General features: G+C 42.7%; 1 protein-coding gene across 4 annotated transcripts in view; it reads left to right on the forward strand.

Annotated features, from left to right (window-relative positions):
* WDFY4 (WDFY family member 4) overlaps positions 1-21,971 on the forward strand; it is a 313,461-nt gene that overhangs the window by 276,695 nt on the left and 14,795 nt on the right. For all 4 annotated transcript variants that reach the window (XM_066242595.1, XM_066242598.1, XM_066242597.1 and 1 more), the window contains exons 52-55: positions 7,206-7,359; positions 9,657-9,748; positions 10,900-11,112; positions 21,185-21,332. In XM_066242595.1, the coding sequence (XP_066098692.1) occupies positions 7,206-7,359; positions 9,657-9,748; positions 10,900-11,112; positions 21,185-21,332 (607 nt within the window). The remainder of the gene's footprint in view (positions 1-7,205; positions 7,360-9,656; positions 9,749-10,899; positions 11,113-21,184; positions 21,333-21,971) is intronic.

Below are 21,971 nucleotides of genomic sequence, written 5' to 3' on the forward strand. Positions count from 1 at the left end.
GGTGTTAATTAAGTCACAGCCTATGTGAAGTCAGCTGTTACCAGAAGTGGGGAAGAGTGTTCTGAACCACCTGAGGCAAGAGGGCTGGTTACTATGTAAGACATATGGTTGTGCAGAGAGAGTTGAGAGCCATGGGTCACTCTGGCTGCCCAGGCTGTTCATCTGGGAGTCTCCACAGCACCAGCCTGGGGTCTGGGCACAATTGTGCTGAAAGTTAAGGTGTAATTACTATTACACTGACTCAGTGACGGTTGTTAGAAAAGGTACCTGTAATAGAGTCGGGCATATGGGGGACAGAGTCCTGGCTCTAGAACATTCTAATTGGATATCTGAGCCTCAGTGAGTGGTAGGGGTTGAGTGAGGCATGGCATGAGAACCATTTGGCTGTTTCTAAGTGCTCCATACATGTCCAGTCTCCCCCCCTGAAGAGTAGGCACCATGCTTTTCAAATCACCTTCATGGGCTTTATCTGTTGAGTACCCTACAGGAGGGAAAACTGATGGTTACTCTGGAGTCAGCCCATCCTCAGTCAAGAGCAAGACTGATGAGGTAGCTGAACTGGTGCATGGGCTTCCTGAATGTGATGTTGGACCCATAGCTCTTGGCTTACGGAGGAGGGCGCTGGAGGAAGCTGACCACAAGCTGAGTCCCACTCTCAGCTGCAAAACTGCCCTGAGGATGCATGTGCCATTCCCATTTCTGTCCCACAGGCATTTAGACTTCCCTGCCCTGCCCCAACCCCTGCCCTTCTCGCTTCCCCGCCCCCCACCACTCCGTGTGCTACTCCCCCAAACTTCTAAATCCTTCTCTTGTTTGAGCCTCAGCTTGCCTTGCCTGTGTGCACTGAGATTGAGCCCCAGTGCCCAGGCTGTGCGGGGAGAGCGACACGGGCGGGGCCCATTCCACGCCTCTTCCCATGTGCCTGGCACCGCACAAGGCACATGACAACACCTATGCATACACACACTCACACCCACACTCACACTTCACACTCACATTCTCTCTCACTCACCCACACCTTGTTATCACACCTACAACAATTACCCAGGTTTGCAGAGGAGGCCATGGCAAGTACAGAGAATAAGACATTCTCTCAAGTTCATACTGCAGGTGGGTGCTGAAATCCCCCTCGCCCCCCGCCCTGCGCTGGCTTGGTGCTCTCCACCACACAGTGCCTCTTTGACGGATGAAGGACAGCAGCTCAGACGAGCTGATATACGCACAGGGTCCTGTAGGTGAATTGTTGACACGAAATATTTATAAATGACTAGACAAAGTATCTGTCATGAGAACAGGTTGTCAGTCTGCTCCTACACCCAATCCCATTATGTAGATGTGGCTGTGGGTTGATTTGGGTCAGCACCACCTGGAAGGAGGAACAGACTTTCCAGCACATATCAGAAAAATATCTGTGTGTCTGTGTCCTTGAGTACATGTAGGTACTGAAGTTTCTGTGAGTGTGGGTTAAGAATTGAAAGTTTGGCCCTGGCCGGTTGGCTCAGTGGTAGAGCGTTGGCCTGGCATGCGGGGGACCCGGGTTCGATTCCCGGCCAGGGCACATAGGAGAAGCGCCCAATTGCTTCTCCCCCCCTTCCTTCCTCTCTATCTCTCTCTTCCCCTCCCGCAGCCAAGGCTCCATTGGAGCAAAGATGGCCCGGGTGCTAGGGATGGCTCCTTGGCCTCTGCCCCAGGCGCTAGAGTGGCTCTGGTCGTGGCAGAGCGACGCCCCGGAGGGGCAGAGCATCGCCCCCTGGTGGGCAGAGCGTTGCCCCTGGTGGGCGTGCTGGGTGGATCCCGGTCAGGCGCATGCGGGAGTCTGTCTGACTGTCTCTCCCCGTTTCCAGCTTCAGAAAAATACAAAAAAAAAAAAAAAAAAGAATTGAATGTTTTTCTCAATATAGTTTTCTAACCCTTATCAGATTGGAATTTAATAATGTCACAATTGAAATGCTTATCCAAGGACACAGGTGCACACAGACTTTGTCCTCATGCAGAGTAGTGCATTTATTATAGAACATTCTTGTCAAGGGTGTTTCCTGTTTTAATTGATGCACCATAATTATGGAATTCTCTCTGGTTTTAACTTGTGTCAACATTCAGCAACAGACTCTGTCAGTCACATCTTCCATCTTTATTTTGCCTCTAGTTTTGATTAATCTCAGCAGAACTGAGCACCAGTCCCACTACCCCCCCCCCCTGACAGCTGTCCGTCTGCTCTCTATATCTATCGCTCTCTTTCTATTTTGTTTGTTAGTTTATTTTGTTCATTTGATTACACATGTAAGTGAGATTAGATGGTATTTATCTTTCTCTGACTGGCTCATTTCACTTAACATAGTAATCTCTAGGTTCATCTATGCTTTCGCAAAAGTAAAAATCTCCTTCTTTTTAATGGCCATGTAGTATTCCATTGAGTAAATGTACCACAGCTCATTTATCCACTCATCTCTGATGGGCAGTGGGCTGCTTCCAAATCTTAGCTATTATAAATAATGCTGCAATTAACATAGGATGCACATATTCTTTCATATCAGTATTTTGGGGGTTTTTGGAATAAATTCTCAGAACTAGAATCACTGGGTCAAAAGGCAGTTCCATTTTTAATTTTTTGAGAATCTCCATACTGTTTTCCACAGGGGCTGCACCAGTCTGCATTCCCACCAGCAGTGCAGGAGGGTTCCCTTTTCTCCACATCCTTGCCAGCACTTGTAGTTTGTTGATTTATTTTTTTTTTATTTTTTTATTTTTTATTTTTTTTATAATTTTATTTTTTTAATGGGGTGACATCAATAAATCAGGATACATATATTCAAAGATAACAAGTCCAGGTTATCTTGTCGTTCAATTATGTTGCATACCCACCACCCAAAGTCAGATTGTCCTCTGTCACCTTCTATCTTGTTTTCTTTGTGCCCCTCCCCACCCCCTATCCCTCTCCCATTCCCCCCTCCCCCCCGTAACCACCACACTCTTGTCAATGTCTCTTTGTTTCAGTATTATGTCCCACCTACGTATGGAATAAAACAGTTCCTGGTTTTTTCTGATTTACTTATTTCGCTTCTTACCATGTTATCAAGATCCCACCATTTTGCTGTAAATGTTCCGATGTCATCATTTCTTATGGCTGAGTAGTATTCCATAGTGTATATGTGCCACATCTTCTTTATCCAGTCATCTATTGATGGGCTTTTTGGTTGTTTCCATGTCCTGGCCACTGTGAACAATGCTGCAATAAACATGGGGCTGCATGTGTCTTTACGTATCAATGTTTCTGAGTTTTGGGGATATATACCCAGTAGAGGGATTGCTGGGTCATAAGGTAGTTCTATTTGCAGTTTTTTGAGGAACCACCATACTTTCTTCCATAATGGTTGTACTACTTTACATTCCCACCAACAGTGTATGAGGGTTCCTTTTTCTCCACAGCCTCTCCAACATTTGCTATTACCTGACTTGCTAATAACAGCTAATCGAACAGGTGTGAGGTGGTATCTCATTGCCGTTTTGATTTGCATTTCTCTAATAGCTAAAGAAGATGAGCATCTTTTCATATTGTTGATTTATTGATGAGCGCCATTCTGACTGGTGTGAGGTGGTATCTCATTGTGGTTTTAATTTGCATTTCTCTGACAATTAGTGATGTTGAGCATCTTTTCTTTTGTCTGTTGGCCATCTGTATGTCCTCTTTGGAGAAGGTCTATTCAAGTATTTTGCCCATTTTTTAATTGCATTGTTTGTTTTTTGGGTGTTGAATTATATTAAGTCCTTCATAAATTTTGGATATTAAACTCTTATCAGATGTATCATTGGCAAATATGTTCTCCCATCAGTAGGGTGTCTTTTCATTTTGTTGATGGTTTCCTCTGCTGTGCAAAAACTTTTTTGTTTGATGTAGTATCATTTTTTTTTCTGTTTCCATTGCCTGAGGAGATATATCAGAAAAAAATATATAGTTATGAGAAATGTTTGAGACTTTACTGCCTATGTTTCCCTCTAGGATTTTTATGGTTTTGAGTCTAACATTTAACTCTTTAATCCATTTTGAGTTTATTCTGTGTATGATGTAAGAAGGTCATCTAGTTCTGAGCCCTTAAATATTCAAAATATCTCTCTGGAGTCTTTATATATGAACAATGTCTTAGCCAATCATACAAACAATCCAAAGACTATATATTAACTTTACCTCAGAGACTGTCAGCCTTGCCTCCTTCATATGCTGTCTTTAGTGTCACCTGGGAAAAGTCTTGCTATTCTTTTGTTTTGGTCTGGTTGGATAAACATAAGTTTCATTATCCTTGATAATCGAAGGTATCTGCAGATAGGTATAGAAGTAGATCTTGGTTCAGCAATTTTCTCAGATTACTTTGTTTTCATTAAATCTCTAGACTCAATTTTGTTGTTTTATTTTATCTTGTTTGGGGTTTTCCTTGTGAAGGTATTTGTAAACCTTCAGAGTGCCTCTCTGCCTCACTCCTCTTCCCCTTTTTTTCCTTCTGTTTTATCTTCCGTTTTTTCTTCCTTCCTTTCCTGATGGTCAAGTCCTGGTGGGGACTTACTGTCAGTGGCCACCAGGGTTTGTGTCAGCCGACAGACTACAACGCAAGCAACAAGGCAGCTCTTCTTTTTCTTGTCCTCGGGACCGGTGTTGTTTTCATATTTCAGAAGTGAGAAAACCCATTAACTTTGAAACAAATGCATGCAAATGCATTTATTAATACAGGAAATAGGAAAATCAGTTATTGCTTCCTTTATAAATAATACAGGCTTAAGTTTTAAAGATATTACTTTTGCTAAAATGCATTAGACAGCTGTGAAATAATAACATTTTTCTTTGTGGTAATATCTTTAACCAGATTTGTACCACTAACAATATTTCCTATGTATATATTATTTCTATTTAATACAGGTAATCTTTTTATTACCAAATTGTGTTGTTTCTCAGGAGATTACCATCAGCACTCATAAAAGCTGAAAGAAGAAGATAGGGCGATGCGGAGTTACCCGTCTCCCGCACATGAGGCTCTGGCTGCAGATCAGAGGCGCCGGGCTCTCGACACACTTCAATGACCACCTCGCTCCATGCAGATTTATTTAACCTCCCCCCATTTTGCTTCCATTTCAATTTGAATAAGATGATGGATGCCATCCTCTCATTTCAACCAAGAGCAAGGTGACCTTGGAGAAAAGCCACATCTTTAAGCTGCCCACATACTGTGTGTAGTTGGGACACCAGGGGTGACTGGATATCTTGACCTCCCCTTCCTGTGCAAAGAGTGACCCATGGGTCCCACTGGATCCTCAAGCCTGACTATAAAAGTTGCCCTGCAGCCACAGTGCCCAGGTGTGAGGCAAGTTCTCCCTTCTCAGAAATACTGGATCCCCTTGGCCCACATATAACAGATCAAGTTTGCCCCAGCCCAGGAGCCTCCAGCAAACTGGAATAAGGGAAAGCATGACTTCTGGAGTTTTAACCATGGGTTCAACTCCATGATTTCTGCCACTCATTGCTTTATCAGTAAACTTTTTCTTTTCTTTTCATTTCTTTTTTGAGAGAGAGACAGAGACAGAGACAGGGAGAGAGGTGAGAATCAGTAACTCGTAGTTGCAACACTTTAGTTGTTCATTGATTGTTTCTCATATGTGCCTTGACTGGGAGGCTCCAGCCAAGCCAGTGACTCCTTGCTCAGCCAGCGACCTCAGGGTTTCAAACCTGGGACCTCAGCATCCCAGGTCAATGCCTTACCCACTGTGCTACCACAGATCAGACTTTTTAGTAAACTTTGAAGAACCTGTTTTCTGATCTGCAATATGAAAGTACTATTTTTTTACTAATGCATCTGCTGTGAAGACTGAGAGAGCCTCTGACGTGTGTAAGATGCTGACATAGAGTGGACTTGCAAAGGGAAGACTCTTGCCTTCCTTACCCTTTATCCATGTGCAGCTGTCCAAACTTTACTCGGGTGTCTAGGGTGGGCAAAGGTAGGGTGATGTTTGTTTGTGAGGAAAATAGTATAATAATTATTAAGTAATAATACAAGAATAAACTCTGTTTTATATATTCACAACTGTAAACCGCCATTTGCCCTACCCTGTCTACTGACGGGAAGCCCCAGACCACTGGAGAGTGACAGGAGCTGAGGGGAGCAGAAAAGGGACTGACTTTCTGAGTCCAACTCCTCTGTTCTGGGAGCCACACATGAACTATGAAGAAGTTGTCAATGGAAGGCAAGTCCTGGTTGAACAGAGGCCCAGCCTTCATGGTATAAGGAAATATTGAACGCCAGGTAGGAAGGTTTCCCTAGGGTATCCTTAAACTTAAGTAGACCCAAAGTCTAGTTTCAGAAACTCTTTGTTGGAACCCCTCGGCCCCCTTCACTGGGACTTCTTTGCCTCCTCTGATCCCCAAGGCCAGTTGATGAATGAGAAGAGCAGGGAATCAAAAAAGTCTGCCTTAAGTCTTACCCTGGTCCATCCAGTAGAAGTTTCCAAGCTCAGCACTGTATCAAGCCCCTTGTGGAAACGATCCTGGGAACAAGATGGCCCTTTGATGGGGCTGCAGACATTTTGTCTTTAAACCCTAGTGTCCCATCCCTTGAAAGCTGGCGTGCCTCCAACTTTCCACCCTCACACCTGCCCTCTCTTCTCAAGGCTGCTATGGTACATGTCACTGTGCTAAGTCCCTCAGCTGACCTGCCTGCCTTCACCCCTGTTCCTTGCCCTCCACTTGGAACACTCGGCCACCTTTCGCGTCACCAGGCTGGCAGGTTGTCCAGGGCTCCACTTCTCCGGGAAACTTCTCCTGATCCCCACGTCAAATGTCTGAGCCACTCTCGCCCCGGAGGTGATTCTTCGTGCCTGACTTAGAGCTGATGCTCAGCAAACACAGGCAATGGTCAGACAAATGCCTGTGGGTTTCCTCTCTGATATGGTCCCTTTACTACAGTTACTCTTTATGCATTCTCTGTGGAAGTTCCCTGTGCAAGTTTCCAGAGAACATTTGAGTGAATAGATGGCATGAAGAAGCCACCCCCTGCATGCATGGGTTGATGAATGAATGTGTGGGAATGAATGAAGAGTCCTGATGTCTCATGGCAGAACCTGTGTCTCAGTGACAGAACAGACAAGGGGAGGCCACACAAGCGCTGCCTGCACAGCTCAAGTTCTCACCATGTGTGACTGACCATGTCGGCTCCTCTTCCTCTCAGGGCGGAAGCTTCGATGTGGCAGACAGAATGTTCCACAGTGTGAAGAGTGCATGGGAGTCGGCCTCCAGAGAGAACATGAGTGACGTCAGGGAGCTGACCCCGGAGTTCTTCTGCCTTCCCGAGTTCCTGACCAACTGCAATGCAGTAGAGTTGGGTGAGTGGAGGCCTGCCTGAGGCCAGTGTGGGCTCTCTCTCTGTTCTGCAGTTCGAGACTAACTTTGTCACTGTCTCTGACGGACACCTCACTGGACCCTTGCATTTGGTGCGAGACTTCCACTGGGTGGCAGCACCAGTGAAAGAGGGGAGCTAAGGAAAGATGCTGGGCCAGCTGCCAGAACTGCTCTGAGCCACAGTTCCCTCATCCCCGTGACCTTCAACAGGCCACTGTCTGCAGCTAGGGGTGGCCAGGAAGCAGCCGTTCTTGCTAATAGCCAGGTCTGAGGGACAGCCCTGCTGTGTGACCTTGGGCAAGCCCCTGACCATCTCTGGCCCCATTTTCTTCTATGTCCCACAAATGGGTTAACTCAGCCTCCATAAGTGAGACAGATTCTATGTCTTTCGGTGCTGGGTGGCATGCAAGGGCCATTATACGGGCACCCTGGTGGCTCCTCCTTTTTCTTCAGACCCCACCGCAGGGTGAACCATACCTTTTCAATGATTGCTGGGCCCATATCATCTGTGGGCCAGCAAGCAGGTCCTCTGACGCTGTGTGTACCTCAGGAGCTTCCACCGTAAATGTTAGGGGGACTTGTAGAGGGGGTATGTGGTCAGAGCCTGGAGCAGGGCATGGGCAACTCTCCACCCAGACAGAGGGTGTTTCCAGCACACAGCCAAGGCCCCAGAGCTCCTTCCTCAGTGTCCTTCTCCCTCCAAACAGCACATGTGGTCATATACCTTAGCTAGGCCAGGTGGAGGCCTAGGGGATATAGGTGAGGCCATCCAGCCTAGACCCCAGGCACTCAGCTCTTGTTTGGTGATTTGCAGCCAAAATACATGTGGAACTTATAGAACATGCCCATTCCCAGGCCTGTGCCCAGTGAGTCTGATCCCATGAAACTTGGTGGCCTTGGCCATGCTCAGGTTCTCAGATATTCATGTGCATCAGAGATTAGAATAGACAAAAATGCAGAGGCCAGTTCCCACGGCATGGTGGTGAGGCCCAAGAAAAGAATAAGAGGACCAGGGATAGTTGAAGCCAAGAGAGGGGGGACCAGCCAGCCTGGCGTGAGGCGTTGCTGGAGGCAGTATTCCCACTCTGCCTTGGAAAGGAAGATAGGGCTCCATGTAGAATTAGGGAGCGGCTTAGTGGCAGAAGTGGTGCACATGCCAAAGATCAGGTGTCCTCAAGAAAGTCAAAGCAACAAGGGGTTACTGAGCACCTAATTCATGAAGGAACCATTTTCAGGCACTGGGAACTTAGTTGGGTCTCCTAGAACAGGTTGCCCTGAATGTGTTTCTAGTCTGTGCAGAAGTGGGAGAAGGGGATGGAAAATATATAGATAAATAATTGAAATACTGTTTGAGGCTAAGAAGGTAGGAAAATGGTTCAAGCGTGACACAAAGGACGCTGTGTTATTCTGATCCCCAGGAAGGACCTGCCTAAGGAGGGGACAGGTGAGCTGAGGCTGAATGATGAGTAGAGCCAGGCCAGGCACAGACCTATAGGCCACAGAGAGGAGAGAAAGACTCTATTCCAGTTGCACCATGAAGGCCCTGGAGGTTTTAAGCAAGACTCTACAGCTAATGTTTATTGAGAAATCCTCATATGCTTGGAATTATTCTAAGCACATTATGTGTATTTTCTCCTGTAACCTTTATACCAGCCCTGGGAGGTAACAGGTGAGGAAAGTGAATCCCAAAGCCATTAAGCAACTTGCTCAGGGTTGTGCATCTAATGGGAGAGGAGAGAGACAGGGGCTGGAATACAGTCCCCTCTTCTTAGTGTCTGGGGAAGCTCTCTCTGAAAACAAGTTGTCTTCATTTTAAAAATGGAGAGAAAATGCATAAATTATGGAGTTGAATGAAGATTAGATAGGACTATGTGTGCCAAGCCCCTAGCATAGTGACTTGGCACAGCTCTTATTGTTACTGTTATTATGTCCTTCTTGGTTCAGCAGTGTATAGATAGCACCCAGATGAGAAGGCATAGAGTGATGAGAAAGAAGTACAAGCCATAAGGACAGTACATCATTTGATACAACTTGCAGATCAAACATAGGTGCTGCCTATGAAGCAAGGGGGTTTCATGGTCAGAGACTTAGAGACTTGGAAGATGGGGACAGTCCAGAAATGGGAAGCAGAAAGCAGTGTGGCCTGTGCAGGACATGGCCCCCAGCCTGATGTGCCCAGCAACAATAGTCCTGGATAGCACAGTGTCACTCTCCCTGATTCCCAGTCCAGTTTGGGATCCCATTTACCCAAAGCCTTGCTGTGTTTTCTCACCCCATTCAGGTTGCATGCAGGATGGGACAGCACTGGGGGATGTACAACTCCCTCCCTGGGCTGATGGGGACTCTCAGAAATTCATCAGCCTTCACAGACAGGTGAGTTGAGTAGAGTCATGCAAAAGTATGTGGAGTCCTGACAGACCTCAGCATCTTCACCTCCAGGGAGAGGTTCTGTGTGATTGGTGGGCATCAGTGTCTCTGTGCCTGCCTGGGACACACTTCCCAGTATAGTTAAGAGAAGGGCTGGAAGCCCCAGAGTTATCCATTAGCCAAAGGATTTACCAGGGCTGGGAAGGATTTGGCTTGTTATCCACAAAGGCTGATGTGGGTGGGGAGCAGAGGCCATCTGGGGACACATGTATGGGATCCAACGCCTGGGTTAGCGTAAACACAAATATAAGCTCATCAAGAAAAATTCATTCAAACTGCAATGAGATGCTACTATGCACTCACAACAATGGCTAAAATTTAAAATACAGATAAAACCAAGAATAAGCAAGAACATAACAAACAGAATCTATCATACATTGCTAACAGGAAAAGCAAAATAGTATAGCCACTTTGGAAAAAAAAATGGGTAGTTTCTTATAAAGTTGAAGATGCATTTAGCATATTACCCTACAATTCCACTTGTAACTACTGGCCCAAGAGAAATGAAAATGTGTCCACAGGAAGTATGTACATACATAAGAATTCATAAGTTTTATCCATACTTGCTCAGGGTTGTGCATAGTGAAAAACGGAAAACAATACAAATGTTTATCAACTGGTAAAGGGTAAATGGAAAATACATAGACACAATGGAGTAGTATTTAACAATAAAAAGGAAAAGATTACTTATACCTAGAGAAACATAATGAATATCAAAAGCAGTATACTAACAAAAGAAGTGAAAACCCAAAGTTACTGTACTGTGGGATTTCAGTCTGATTTCCTCCATTTGGCCATTACTCTCATATCTGCTTGACATGACGTAGATACCCTGATCCTCTTGGTTATTTTTATGGAGCCAGTGAGCGAGGGTGGTGGGAACGGACACATATTTTGTCATTGGCTAGAATCAGGAATTGGGTAGTCCTGGGATGACCTGCACATCTCCCAACTTAGAACTCATCAAGTCGCTGGAGGTGTCACTCATTTCCTGTGCGAAGCCAGCCTCCTAAACCACTCTCCCCTTCCCAATCTGTGCAGTGACCATGGGGTCTTCGAAAGGCTTGCATGTTTCACTTTTTGGGCTTTGGTTCCAGGCTTTGGAAAGTGACTTTGTGAGCGCCAACCTCCACCACTGGATAGACCTCATCTTTGGGTATAAGCAGCAGGGGTCAGCTGCAGTGGAGGCTGTTAATACCTTCCACCCCTACTTCTATGGTGACAAAATGGACCTCAGCAGCATCAGCGACTCCCTGATCAGAAACACCATCTTGGGATTTGTCAGCAACTTTGGACAGGTGCCCAAACAGGTACAGTATGCCATGTCCTTTGTCTTCTTTTATCAAATAAGTGTGTGCAGTGTGAGCTTGAGAGAAGGGGAGAGAGAGAGAGGAAGAGAGAAGACATTTTTCTCTTGGGATGGGAGCAAGAGAGAGGACTGAACTCACAAAACAGCCTCTGGTCATCGTCCTATGCCTTCAGTGTCAAGGCTAATCCTCAGTTACCCTCTGATGCTGATGAAGTTGATGACATTAATGGAAATGACGAAGGCTACATTCAACTGTGATGTATGTGTGACACTATGATAAATCCATGGGATTTACTTCTGTGTATGTGTCCACCCTCTAGAGTTGTTGTGAAGGTCCAGTGTGTTCAGACACCAAGCTATTGGACGTACCTAAAACAGGGTTAGCACACAGCAAATGTTGGTTACTTCACTGGATTCTCTCACAAGCTCCATGTAAAGGAATTATTCTTTGCAGATGAGGAACCTGAAGATCAGAGAGGCAAAATAAATAATTTTCCTACAATCGCATTATTAGCAGGTGACAGAGGGAGTGCTCTAGCATCACCTGACTGACTCCAAAACCTGTGTCGTATTGCCACCGGTGTGAGCACACCCCAGTTCTACCCTGGCCCCTTGTGAAATTTCAGGGTCTCACATGAGCTTCTGCCTTGCTGGCTCCACCCTTTCTCAGGATGGACACATAGCAATTTGAGGCCATGCATGTATGTTGACACCCTAATGGTTGGTGTGTGGAAGAGTTAGATATGTATTTAATCAATCCTAGCTCTGTTGATCCTCAAAGTTTAAGTTCAGTGTTGAGAAACTTTAATCCCGGGCATAGCCACTGAGTGTAGAGGCCTGGCACCACTGTGAGGGTCCCAGCCTGGGCAACCAGGAAATAGTCTAAGAAGTGGATACATAACACCAGTCAACTCCAGGATCATACTGGGCAATAGCCTTTTTCGCAGGAGAATTGGATGAGCTCATCTCGGTTAATGCAAAGCTAGCATCTTGTCTGCCTCGTCTTAGGTTGCATGTCTGTGTTTCCTCAGCTCCCAGTAAGGGGAAGATGGAAGAACCTGAGGGCAACTTGGAGAATGGGTGGCACAGCTAGATGTTAGTTTACTCAGGGAAGGCTTGGTAGGAAGGAGAGCATTTCAGGAAAGAATATTGGGTGTGGCCAGTGGTTTTGTTTCTTTCATTAAAAAAAAAAAAGAATAATAGACATAGCAATGAAATAATTCAGAACAGTAGTTGCCACCATCCAACTGTGCCCTGTGTTGTACACTCACATTCCTCATTCACAGGAAAAAAGGTTTTCACATCATCTGATCATGAAGTACACATTATTTTAGACTCTGATTTCACTTAATCACATACCATGTGAACTTTTAAAAATATTTCTAATAGTTTTATTTAGACAATTAATTTTAATGGGGTGACTGACATTGGTCAACTAGAGCACATAGATTTAGAGAAAACATCTCCAGATCATTTTGACATTCAATTATGCTGTATACCCATCACCCAAAGTCAAGTCGTCCTCTTTTACCTTTTATTTGGTTTGCTTTAAGCCTCTCCCCTCCCACCACCTCCTCCCTTTCCTTCCTTCCCCTCCCTCTGTAACCACTGCACTCTTATCTATGTCTATAAGTCTTAATTTTGTATCCCACCTATGTATGGAATTATACAGTTCTTAGTTTTTTCTGATTTACTTATTTCACTCATTATAATGTTATCAAGGTCCATCACACTGTTGTAAATGATCCTATGTCATCATTTCTTATGGCTGAGTAGTATTCCATAGTATATATATGTACCACTTTTTTAATCCAATCTTCTATTAGAGGGTTTTTTGGTTGTTTCCATGACTTGGCTACCGTGAACAATGCTGCAATGAACATGGAGCTGCATGTGACTTTACATACCAGTGATTTTGAGTTTTGGGGATATATATACCCAGCAGAGGGATTGCTGGGTCATATGATAGTTCCATTCTTAATTTTTTGAAGAACCACCATACTTTCTTCCATAATGGTTGTACCAACATTCCCACCAACAGTGGATGAGGGTTCCTTTTTCTTCACAGCCTCTCCAATACTTTTTACCTGTCTTGTTGATAATAGCTAATCTAACAGGTATGAGGAGGTATCTCATTGTAGTTTTGATTTGCATTTCTCTAATAGCTAGTGAAAATGAGCATCTTTTCATATACCTATTGGCCATTTGTATTTCTTCTTGGGAGAAATGTCTGTTCATGTCCTTTTCCCATTTTTTTATTGGATTGTTTGCTAGTTTGTTGTTGAGTTTTGTGAGTTCTATATATATTTTGGATATTAACCCCTTATCTGAGTTGTTGTTAGAAAATATCATCTCCCATTTAGTTAGCAGTCTGTTTAGTTGTCAGTTTCTTTTGCTGTGCAAAAGCTTCTTAGTCTGATGTAGTCCCATTCATTTATCTTTGCCTTTACTTCCCTTGCCTTTGGAGTCAATTCATAAAATGTTCTTTATGGCCAACGTTCATGAGTTTAGTACCTATGTTTTCTTCTATGTATTTTATTGTTTCAGATTTTTTATATTTAGGTTTTTGATCCATTTAGAATTAATTTTTGTACAAGAAGACAAACCATAGTTGAGTTTCATTCTTTTGCATGTGGCTTTCCAGTTTTCCCAGCACCATTTGTTGAAGAGACTTTCTTTTCTCCATTGTGTGTTTTTGGCTCCTTTATCAAAAATGATTTGACCATATATATATGTGGTTTTATTTCTGGGCTCTCTATTCTGTTCCATTGGTCTGAGTGTCTATTTTTCTGCCAATACCATGCTGTTTTGATTATCGTGGCTCTGTAGTATAATTTGAAGTCAAGTATTGTAATGCTTCCAGCTTCATTTTTTTTTTTCTTAAAAATACTATGGCTATTCAGGGTTTTTTTATGGTTCCATATAAACCTGATGATTTTTTGTTCCATTTCTTTAAAAAATGACATTGGAATTTTTATTGTAATTGCATTAAATTTGTATATTGCTTTGGGTAATATGGTCATTTTAACTATATTCTTCCTATCCAAGAACAAAGGATATTTTTTCATTTCATTGTGTCTTTTTCGATTTCCTTTAACAATGCTTTGTAGTTTTCAGTATATAGGTCCTTTTCTTTCTTTGTTATGTTTATCCCTAGGTATTTTTTGTTGTTGTTGCAAACGTAAAAGGAATTTTTTTAGTTCATTTTCTGAAGTTTTATTGTTGGCATATAAGAAAGCAATTGACTTCTGTATGTTAATTTTGTATCCTATGACCTTACCGTATTGGTTTATTGTTTCTAATAGTCTTTCTGTGGAGTCTTTGGGGTTTTCTATATACAGGATCATATCATCTGCAAAAAGTGAAACCTTTACTTCTTCTTTCCCAATATAAATGCCTTTTATTTCTTTCTCTTGTCTGATTGCTCTGGCTAGAACTTCCAGCACTATGTTGAATAGGAGTGGAGAGAGTGGTCAGCCTTGTCTTGTTGCTGATGTTAGAGAAAATGTTTTCAGGTTTTTGCCATTTAATATGATGTTAACTGATGGTTTGTCATAAATGGCCTTTATTATGTTGAGATATTTTCTTTCTATACCCATTTTGTTGAGTGTTCTAAACATAAAATGATGTATTTTATCGAATGCCTTTTCTGCATCTATTGATAAGATCATATGGTTTTTGTTCTTTGTTTTGTTGATATGGTGTATTACAGTAATTGTTTTACATATGTTGAATTGTGGTTCTGGGATAATCCCACTTGATCATGGTAAATTATTTTTTTAATGTGGTGTTGTATTAGGTTTGCTAGTATTTTGTTTAGTATTTTAGCATCTGTATTCATTAGAGATATTGGTCTGTAGTTTTCTTTTTTTGTTTTGTCCTTGCCAGGTTTTGGTATGAGGGTTATGTTGGCCTCATAAAATGTGTCTGGAAGTATTGCTTCTTCTTAAATTTTTTGGAAGACTGAGTAAGATAGGAACCAAATCTTCTTTGAATGTTTGATAGAATTCACTAGTATAGCTGTCTGGCCCTGGACTTTTATTTTGGGGGAGGTTTTTGATAGTTGTTTCTATTTTCTCCCTGTTTATGGGTCTGTTTAGGCTTTCTACTTCTTCATGATTCAGTCTAGAAAAATTATGTTGTTGGAATCTAATCATTTCTTCTAGATTGTTGAATTTGGTGGCATATAGTTTTTCATAGTATTCTACAATAATTCTTTATATATCTATGATATCTGTGGTAATTTCTCCTCTTACATTTTGGATTTTGCTTATATGAGTCCTTTCTTTTTTCCTTAGTGAGTTTTGCCAAGGGTTTGTCAATTTTGTTAATCTTTTCAAAGAACCACTTCTTGTTTTATTGATTCTTTCTATAGTTTTTCTGTTCTCTATTTCATTTATTTCTGCTCTAATTTTTATTATTTCCTTTCTTCTGCTGGTTTTGGGTTGCCTTTGTTCTTCTTTTTCTAGTTCTTTAAGATGTGATGTTAAGTTGTTTACTTGGGCTCTCTCTTGTTTGTTCATATAAGCCTGTAGTGATATGAACTTCCCTCTTATTACTGCTTTTGCTGCATCCCAGAGATTCTGATATGTCGTGTTGTCATTTTCATTTGTCTGTATGTATCTTTTGACTTTTGCTTTTACTTCTTTGACCCAGTCATTTTTTAGAAGTATGCTGTCTAATTTCCACATTTTTGTGGGTTTGTTTACTTCTTTTTTGAAGTTGAATTCTAGTTTCAAAGCTTTATGGTCAGAGAATATGCTTGATATAATTTCAACCTTTCTGAATTTGTTGATGTTAGTTTTGTGTCCCAACATATGGTCAGTTCTTGAGAATGTACCATATACATTGGAGAAAAATGTATACTCTGACGTTTTGGGATGAAATATCCTGTAGATGTCTATCATATCCAATTGTTCTGGTGTTTCATTTATGGCCAATATTTCTTTATTGATTTTCTCTTTGGATGCATGATCTAGAGACATCAGTGGGGTATTGAGGTCTCCAAGTATGATTGTATTTTTGTTGGTTTTTATTTTTAGATCAGTTAGTAGATGTCTTATATACTTTGGTGCTCCTTGGTTGGGTGCATATATATTGAGAGGTGTTATGTCTTCTTGATTCAATGTCCCTTTTATCATTAAGAAATGACCATCTTTGTCTTTGATTACCTTTGTTGTCTTGTAATCAGCATTACTAGATATGAATATGGCTACACCTGCTTTTCTTTGGATATTATTTGCTTGGAGAATCATTTTTCAGCCTTTCACTTTGAGTCTGTTTTTATCCTTATAGCTTAGATGTGTTTCTTGAAGACAGCATACAGTTGGATTTTTTGGGGGGGGATTTTCTTTTTTGATCCATTCTGCTACTCTGTGTCTTTTTATTGGTGAGTTCAGTCCATTTACATTTAATGTAACTATTGACACTTGAGGGTTTCCTATTGCTATTTTATATAATGCTTTCTAATAGCTGTGTTTCTTGTTTGGTTCTTCTCTTTTGTTTTTCTGTCATTTGTTTTTGTTTGGTTGTATTCTATACTTCTTTCCTCTGTTTCTTTTTTTTAAGCCATGTGTCTCAGTAGTGGTATTTTCAGGGGTGGTTACCATTAAGAAATTAAAAGAATATCATATTAATTGTAGTCCATTATCTCATGAGTTGTTCTGCACTCCATCCTCCTTTGTTACTGCTAATTTTTGTCTTCTCCCCTTTTTTGTTTTTGTTATCATAAATTATTCTTGTTTTTATTGTAATCTTGTTGAAGCTTTTACTTGTGATTTTGTTTTGTTTTGTTCTTTGTATCTGGTCAGATAACCCCGTTTAGTATTTCTTGAAGTGGAAGTTTTCTGATGATAAATTCCCTCATCTTTTCTATATCTGTGAATATTTTTATTTCCCCTTCACATTTGAATGAAAACTTTGATGGATATAATATTCTTGGCTGGAAGTTCCTCTCTTTCAGTACTTTAAATATTAAGGTCCACTCTCTCTTTGCTTGCAGAGTTTCTGCTGAGAAATCTGATGATAATCTAATGGGCCTTCCTTTATATGTTGTATTCTTCTTTTCCCTGGCTGCCTAGAGGATTTTTTCATTGTCATTGATTTGTGGTAATTTCATTATGATGTGTCTTGGAGTAGGTCTGTTTGGGTTAAGGTAACTTGGTGTTCTGTTTGCTTCTTGGATTCGAGGATCTAATTCTTTCCATAGGCTTGGGAAATTTGCATCAATTATTTGTTTGAATATATTCTCCATTTATTTTTCTCTCTCTTGTCTTTATAATATACCCATTATTCTTATATTGCTCTTTCTGATGGAGTCAGACAATTCTTGTAGGGTTTTGTCATTTTTTTTTAAATTTGTGAGTCTCTCTTCTTCTCTCTGTAGTATTTCTAGATGCCTATCTTCTATGTCACTAATTCTCTCTTCTATCTGGACTGTTCTATTAGCTAAGCTTGTCACCTAATTTTTCAGTCCATGTATTGAGTTTTTCATCTCTGTTTGGTTTCTTTTTATGGTTTCAATTTTCTTGATGAAGTATTCTTTTTATTCATTAAATTGTTTTTTGAGCTCACTAAATTGCCTTTTAGAGATTTCCTGTATTTTACTGAGTATTTTTAGGACTTCAATTTTGAATTCCTTGTCATTTAACTCCAAGGTTTCCATGTAATTGAAATTATTTTCTAGAGATTTTTCACCATGTATCTGAGCTACGTCTCTGTCTTTTGTATCCATAATATTCTATTTCTTTTTTAATGGTATTTGAGAGTGGTATTGTTAATAACAATAATATGAGATAATTAAGAAAGTAAAATAAAAGTTGAAAAAATACAGTGAAAAAGTGAAAATTCTATAATGATAATTGGAACACAAACTACAGAGAACAAGGAGTAGGAACTGAGGAGAGATGACAAAATAGAGGAAAAAATGAAGTCAAAAATAAGCAAAATGCCACAGAGAAAAATATGAGTCCAAAATATAATAATTTGATGATAAATGACAATTGGATGAGAGCAAAAAAAGGAAAAAAGAAGAAAAAAAAGACAAAGGAGAAGAAACGAGAAGGTAGAATAAAGAGAAAGAAAGAACAATAAACAAAATACAAAATAAAGAGAAAGAAAAGGAAAAAAAACAGAAAGATTTCTGAAATGAAAGCCTCACAAAAAACAACTATGAAAAATGTAACAACTATGGATAATATAGTTCAAATGGAAAATAATAAAAAAAGAAAAAGGAAAGAAGTAAAACTTACAAAAACTGTTAAAATGTAATTTTTTTCTGGTTTTGAGAGGCGGCTTCTTCCTTTTTTTTGGCAAATGATGCTGTACTACGAGTTTTGCCTCTTTGGGGCTCTTGGGCAGAAGTCTGCTGGTGTGTCGCTGTGGCGGTGACGTAGGCTGAGCCTCAGTTTTGTTGGCAGGCAGGGTTGTTAGAGCTTTGCAATTATCTGGCTCTAGTAATGGGAGTCTCATTTTTCCAGGTGCCTTTCTGCATGTCCCTCCCTCTGGAGGTAGCAGCCTGGGGACTTAGCTGTGGGGTCTACCTCAACTACTGTCCTTGCAGCAAGGGAATCTATGCACAGCCAGGTCTCCCCTCCAGTGCTGCCCAAAGCACAGTTCTGGGCAAGGCAGTAGGAACTAGAGCTGCCAGCACAAGCAGGCAAGTTGGGGCACAGACTAGGGGCCAAGTTCCTTTCTGTTACACACATGCAAAATTCTATGGGCTGGCAGGCATATCGAGCATGCCTCAGCACCCCATAGTTTTAATCTCCACAGGCTTTACCCACTTGGACTGCTTGGTAGCCTGCGACAGGTCATGTGTGTGTCCAGTGCCCACAACTCCAGCAATGCACACAGATGGTTGCAGTCACTGTTCAGGCGCCCAGTGTGGGCATTCTCAGGCCAAGGTTCTTGGCCTGTGTGCATGCCCAGTGCTGGGGATCACGGAGCCGGGAGTGCCCAAAGACACTGGTGCTCATGCAAGTGCCTAGCGTTGATAATCTCAGGCTAAGCCTGTGGTCCCTGCACACACCCCGTGCTAAAGATCATGGAGCCAGGAGTGCCCAAAGATGCTGGTGCTCAGGCAGGTGCCCAATGTTGTTAATCTCAGGCAAGGCCCCTCAGCCCACATGTGCACCCTCTCACATCCCCATGCTGGTAATTCTAGGTGGAGCCACTAGTGCATTGCTTGTGATTGTGGAGATGGGAATGTACAAAGATGCTAGTTCCGGCCCATGCAGGCACCCTGTGCTAATAATTTTAGGTGGATTCCACCACCCATGTGCATGCCCAGTTTCTGCAATCTCAGGCAGAGCCAGTGTGTTCTTTCCTTTGTTTGGGTACCCACCCTAACTCAGCTCCATCCCCACTAATTCAGTCTCTCCTCTTCACCAGGCTCCAGACAAAAGTGCCCCTACCTCAGATCAGTGCAGAAAGTAAAATGCCCAGTCCTCCATCTTATATATTCAGCCACCTTTTCACCCAATCATACCTTTGTCTGGTGTGTGTAAATTTTGGGTGCTCATAAGGTTTTTTTCTCTGTGTTTAGTTGTTGAATTTGTTGAAATTTCAAGGAGAGAGATTGGGAGTATCTCTCACGCTACCATTTCTCTGACCTCTTTTTTTTTTTTATTCAGTGAGATGCAGGGAGTCAGAGACAGACTCCCACATGCACCCCTAACTTGAATCCATCCAGCAAGCCCACTAGGGGGCAATGCTCTGCCTATCTGGGGCATCACTCTGTTGATCAGCAACCGAGCCCTTCTTAGAGCCTGAGGCAGAGGCCAAGGAACTATCCTCAGTATGCAAAGCCAACTTGCTCCAATCAAGCCATGGCTGTGGAAGGAGAAGAAAGAGAGAGAAAGAGATAAGGGAGAGAAGGAGGAGTGGAGAAGCAAACAAGCACTTCTCCTATGTGTCCTGACCAGGAATCAAACCTGGGACATTCACATGCCAGGCTGACACTCTACCACTGAGACAACCAGCTAGGGCCTAAAAATTATTTCTGAATAATTGCCAGAATCAGAATTTTTCATGTGGTCCCAGCCTGAAGACAAAATTTAAAATGGTTCAAAACCATGCACTCCTTCACAGGGGCTGTGTCTGCTAAAGCTGTGACCTGGGTCCAGTGCTGGGTCAGTCTGCTGTGTGAGAAGCAGTGTTCTTTAATCCAGTGCTCATATAAAAATCATCATTGTGATTTCTGTTTCTGTTGCTCACCCACCCAGCTTTACTGGGTAGTTCAGTGTCTGATGGGGGACTATAACTGAGCTAAGGCTGCTTGGGGACCCCTAGCTGCGTACGGAGCCCTGCCTCTGCTGGTGTGCCCTGCTAGGCCAGCACCCACTTCAGCCCTCCACTGTGACACCCAGGAGCATGCCCGCTGCCGAAGATAGCAGCCTGGGAGCTCAGTCGGAGGGTGGGAGATGGAGGCTAGAGCAACCTCAGGGGCACCCTCTGGCCCAGCAGCACAACTCTGAGCTTCCTGCTTTGCCTGGTTATGCACAAAGTTTGGTATTAGGGACATTTTGACAATAGCAACCTAAAAAAAAGTAGAAATAATAAAGGCCACTCATGGGGTTCACCTGTGCTCTTTGAAACACTTGAATAGATGCTTTTAAGGAATGGCATGTTGATATCCAGCTGGATGTGCCTGCAGAGAGTGAGGAAGGAAAAGGGAAAACCCAAGAACCAGCTCAAACAAATAAAGAGAGACATGTGATCTGGGCTGGGGTGAAGGCCATTCTGACACCATGATCTGAAAGACAGTTCTTGGGTCATCCTTCTCCCAAGCAATTTGGTAAAAAAGACACATCTGGCCTCCAGGAGAGTCGCACCTGCCATTCCTGCACTGTGACCTTTGTAAAGTAGCTGCTTCTCTCTAAGCCCTAAGCCCCTTATCAACATCCAACAGTTTAACCAGATGGATCTGTTGATGCTGATTATACTTATCTAGGTGAGGAACAAGCCCAGCCTGGGCACTGCTCAAAGCAGAGGTGCAGCTGCAACTTGCATGCAGTTGGGGCCATCTGCCCCTAACCGTCTGTGTGGTGTGTGTCTGTGCCCTGTCTCTCCAGCTCTTTACTAAACCCCACCCAGCCAGGATCACTGCGGGGAAGCCTTCATCTGGAAAGGATATCTCCGCATCTTTAAGCGTGCCCAGCAACCCCCAGCCCTTTTTCTACAACCTGCAGTCACTGCGGCCCTCCCAGGTCACAGTCAAAGGTGAGTAGTTGGCCTGGCTTAGCCGGGTTCCTTGTTCCAGGGTTGTCCCTTGAGTGACTGGTGTCCCTCTGGAACTTTAGAGGCCCAGACTCTGGTGCAGGCGTGGGGTCTGACTATACCTAGTCATAGGACTCTGGGAGGCCTCTGCTGAGAGGGTGCCCAGGATGAACTCCATCAGATCCTGACTTCTGCAGATTCACCTGTGTGTCTGAGACACACAACTCTCTCTCTTTCCTGTATACACATATACACACATACACCCACACTCTCTGTTTTTCTTTCTCTTTCTCTTTCAAAAACACATACACCCTTCCTCACCTTCAAAGCTGCATGAGGAAGTCCCGGATTTCCCGAGGGAAGGTTGCAGCTTCCTGTCCTTGGTACCTGCCATCACTGTTGCTTCTGAGAATCTGGGTGACCTGTAGCCAGTGAACAGAGCACTTGCCCTGGGGCAGATGGTCTGGGTGTGAATTCCAGTCCTGTCACTTCCTAGAAAAGCTATGTGTGTGTAAGGTCTGATGTCTCTGCCACCCTGGAGCATGCACTGATTTTGAGAAATCCTACTGCATGGAACATTCTGGTCCCGAAGAGTATAAGGTTGGCATAGTTGTACTTTTTTTTTGAAGTCCAAGAACAGTG

Source organism: Saccopteryx bilineata, chromosome 9, assembly GCF_036850765.1.
Source record: "Saccopteryx bilineata isolate mSacBil1 chromosome 9, mSacBil1_pri_phased_curated, whole genome shotgun sequence".
In the NCBI taxonomy this organism is placed as follows: domain Eukaryota; kingdom Metazoa; phylum Chordata; class Mammalia; order Chiroptera; family Emballonuridae; genus Saccopteryx; species Saccopteryx bilineata.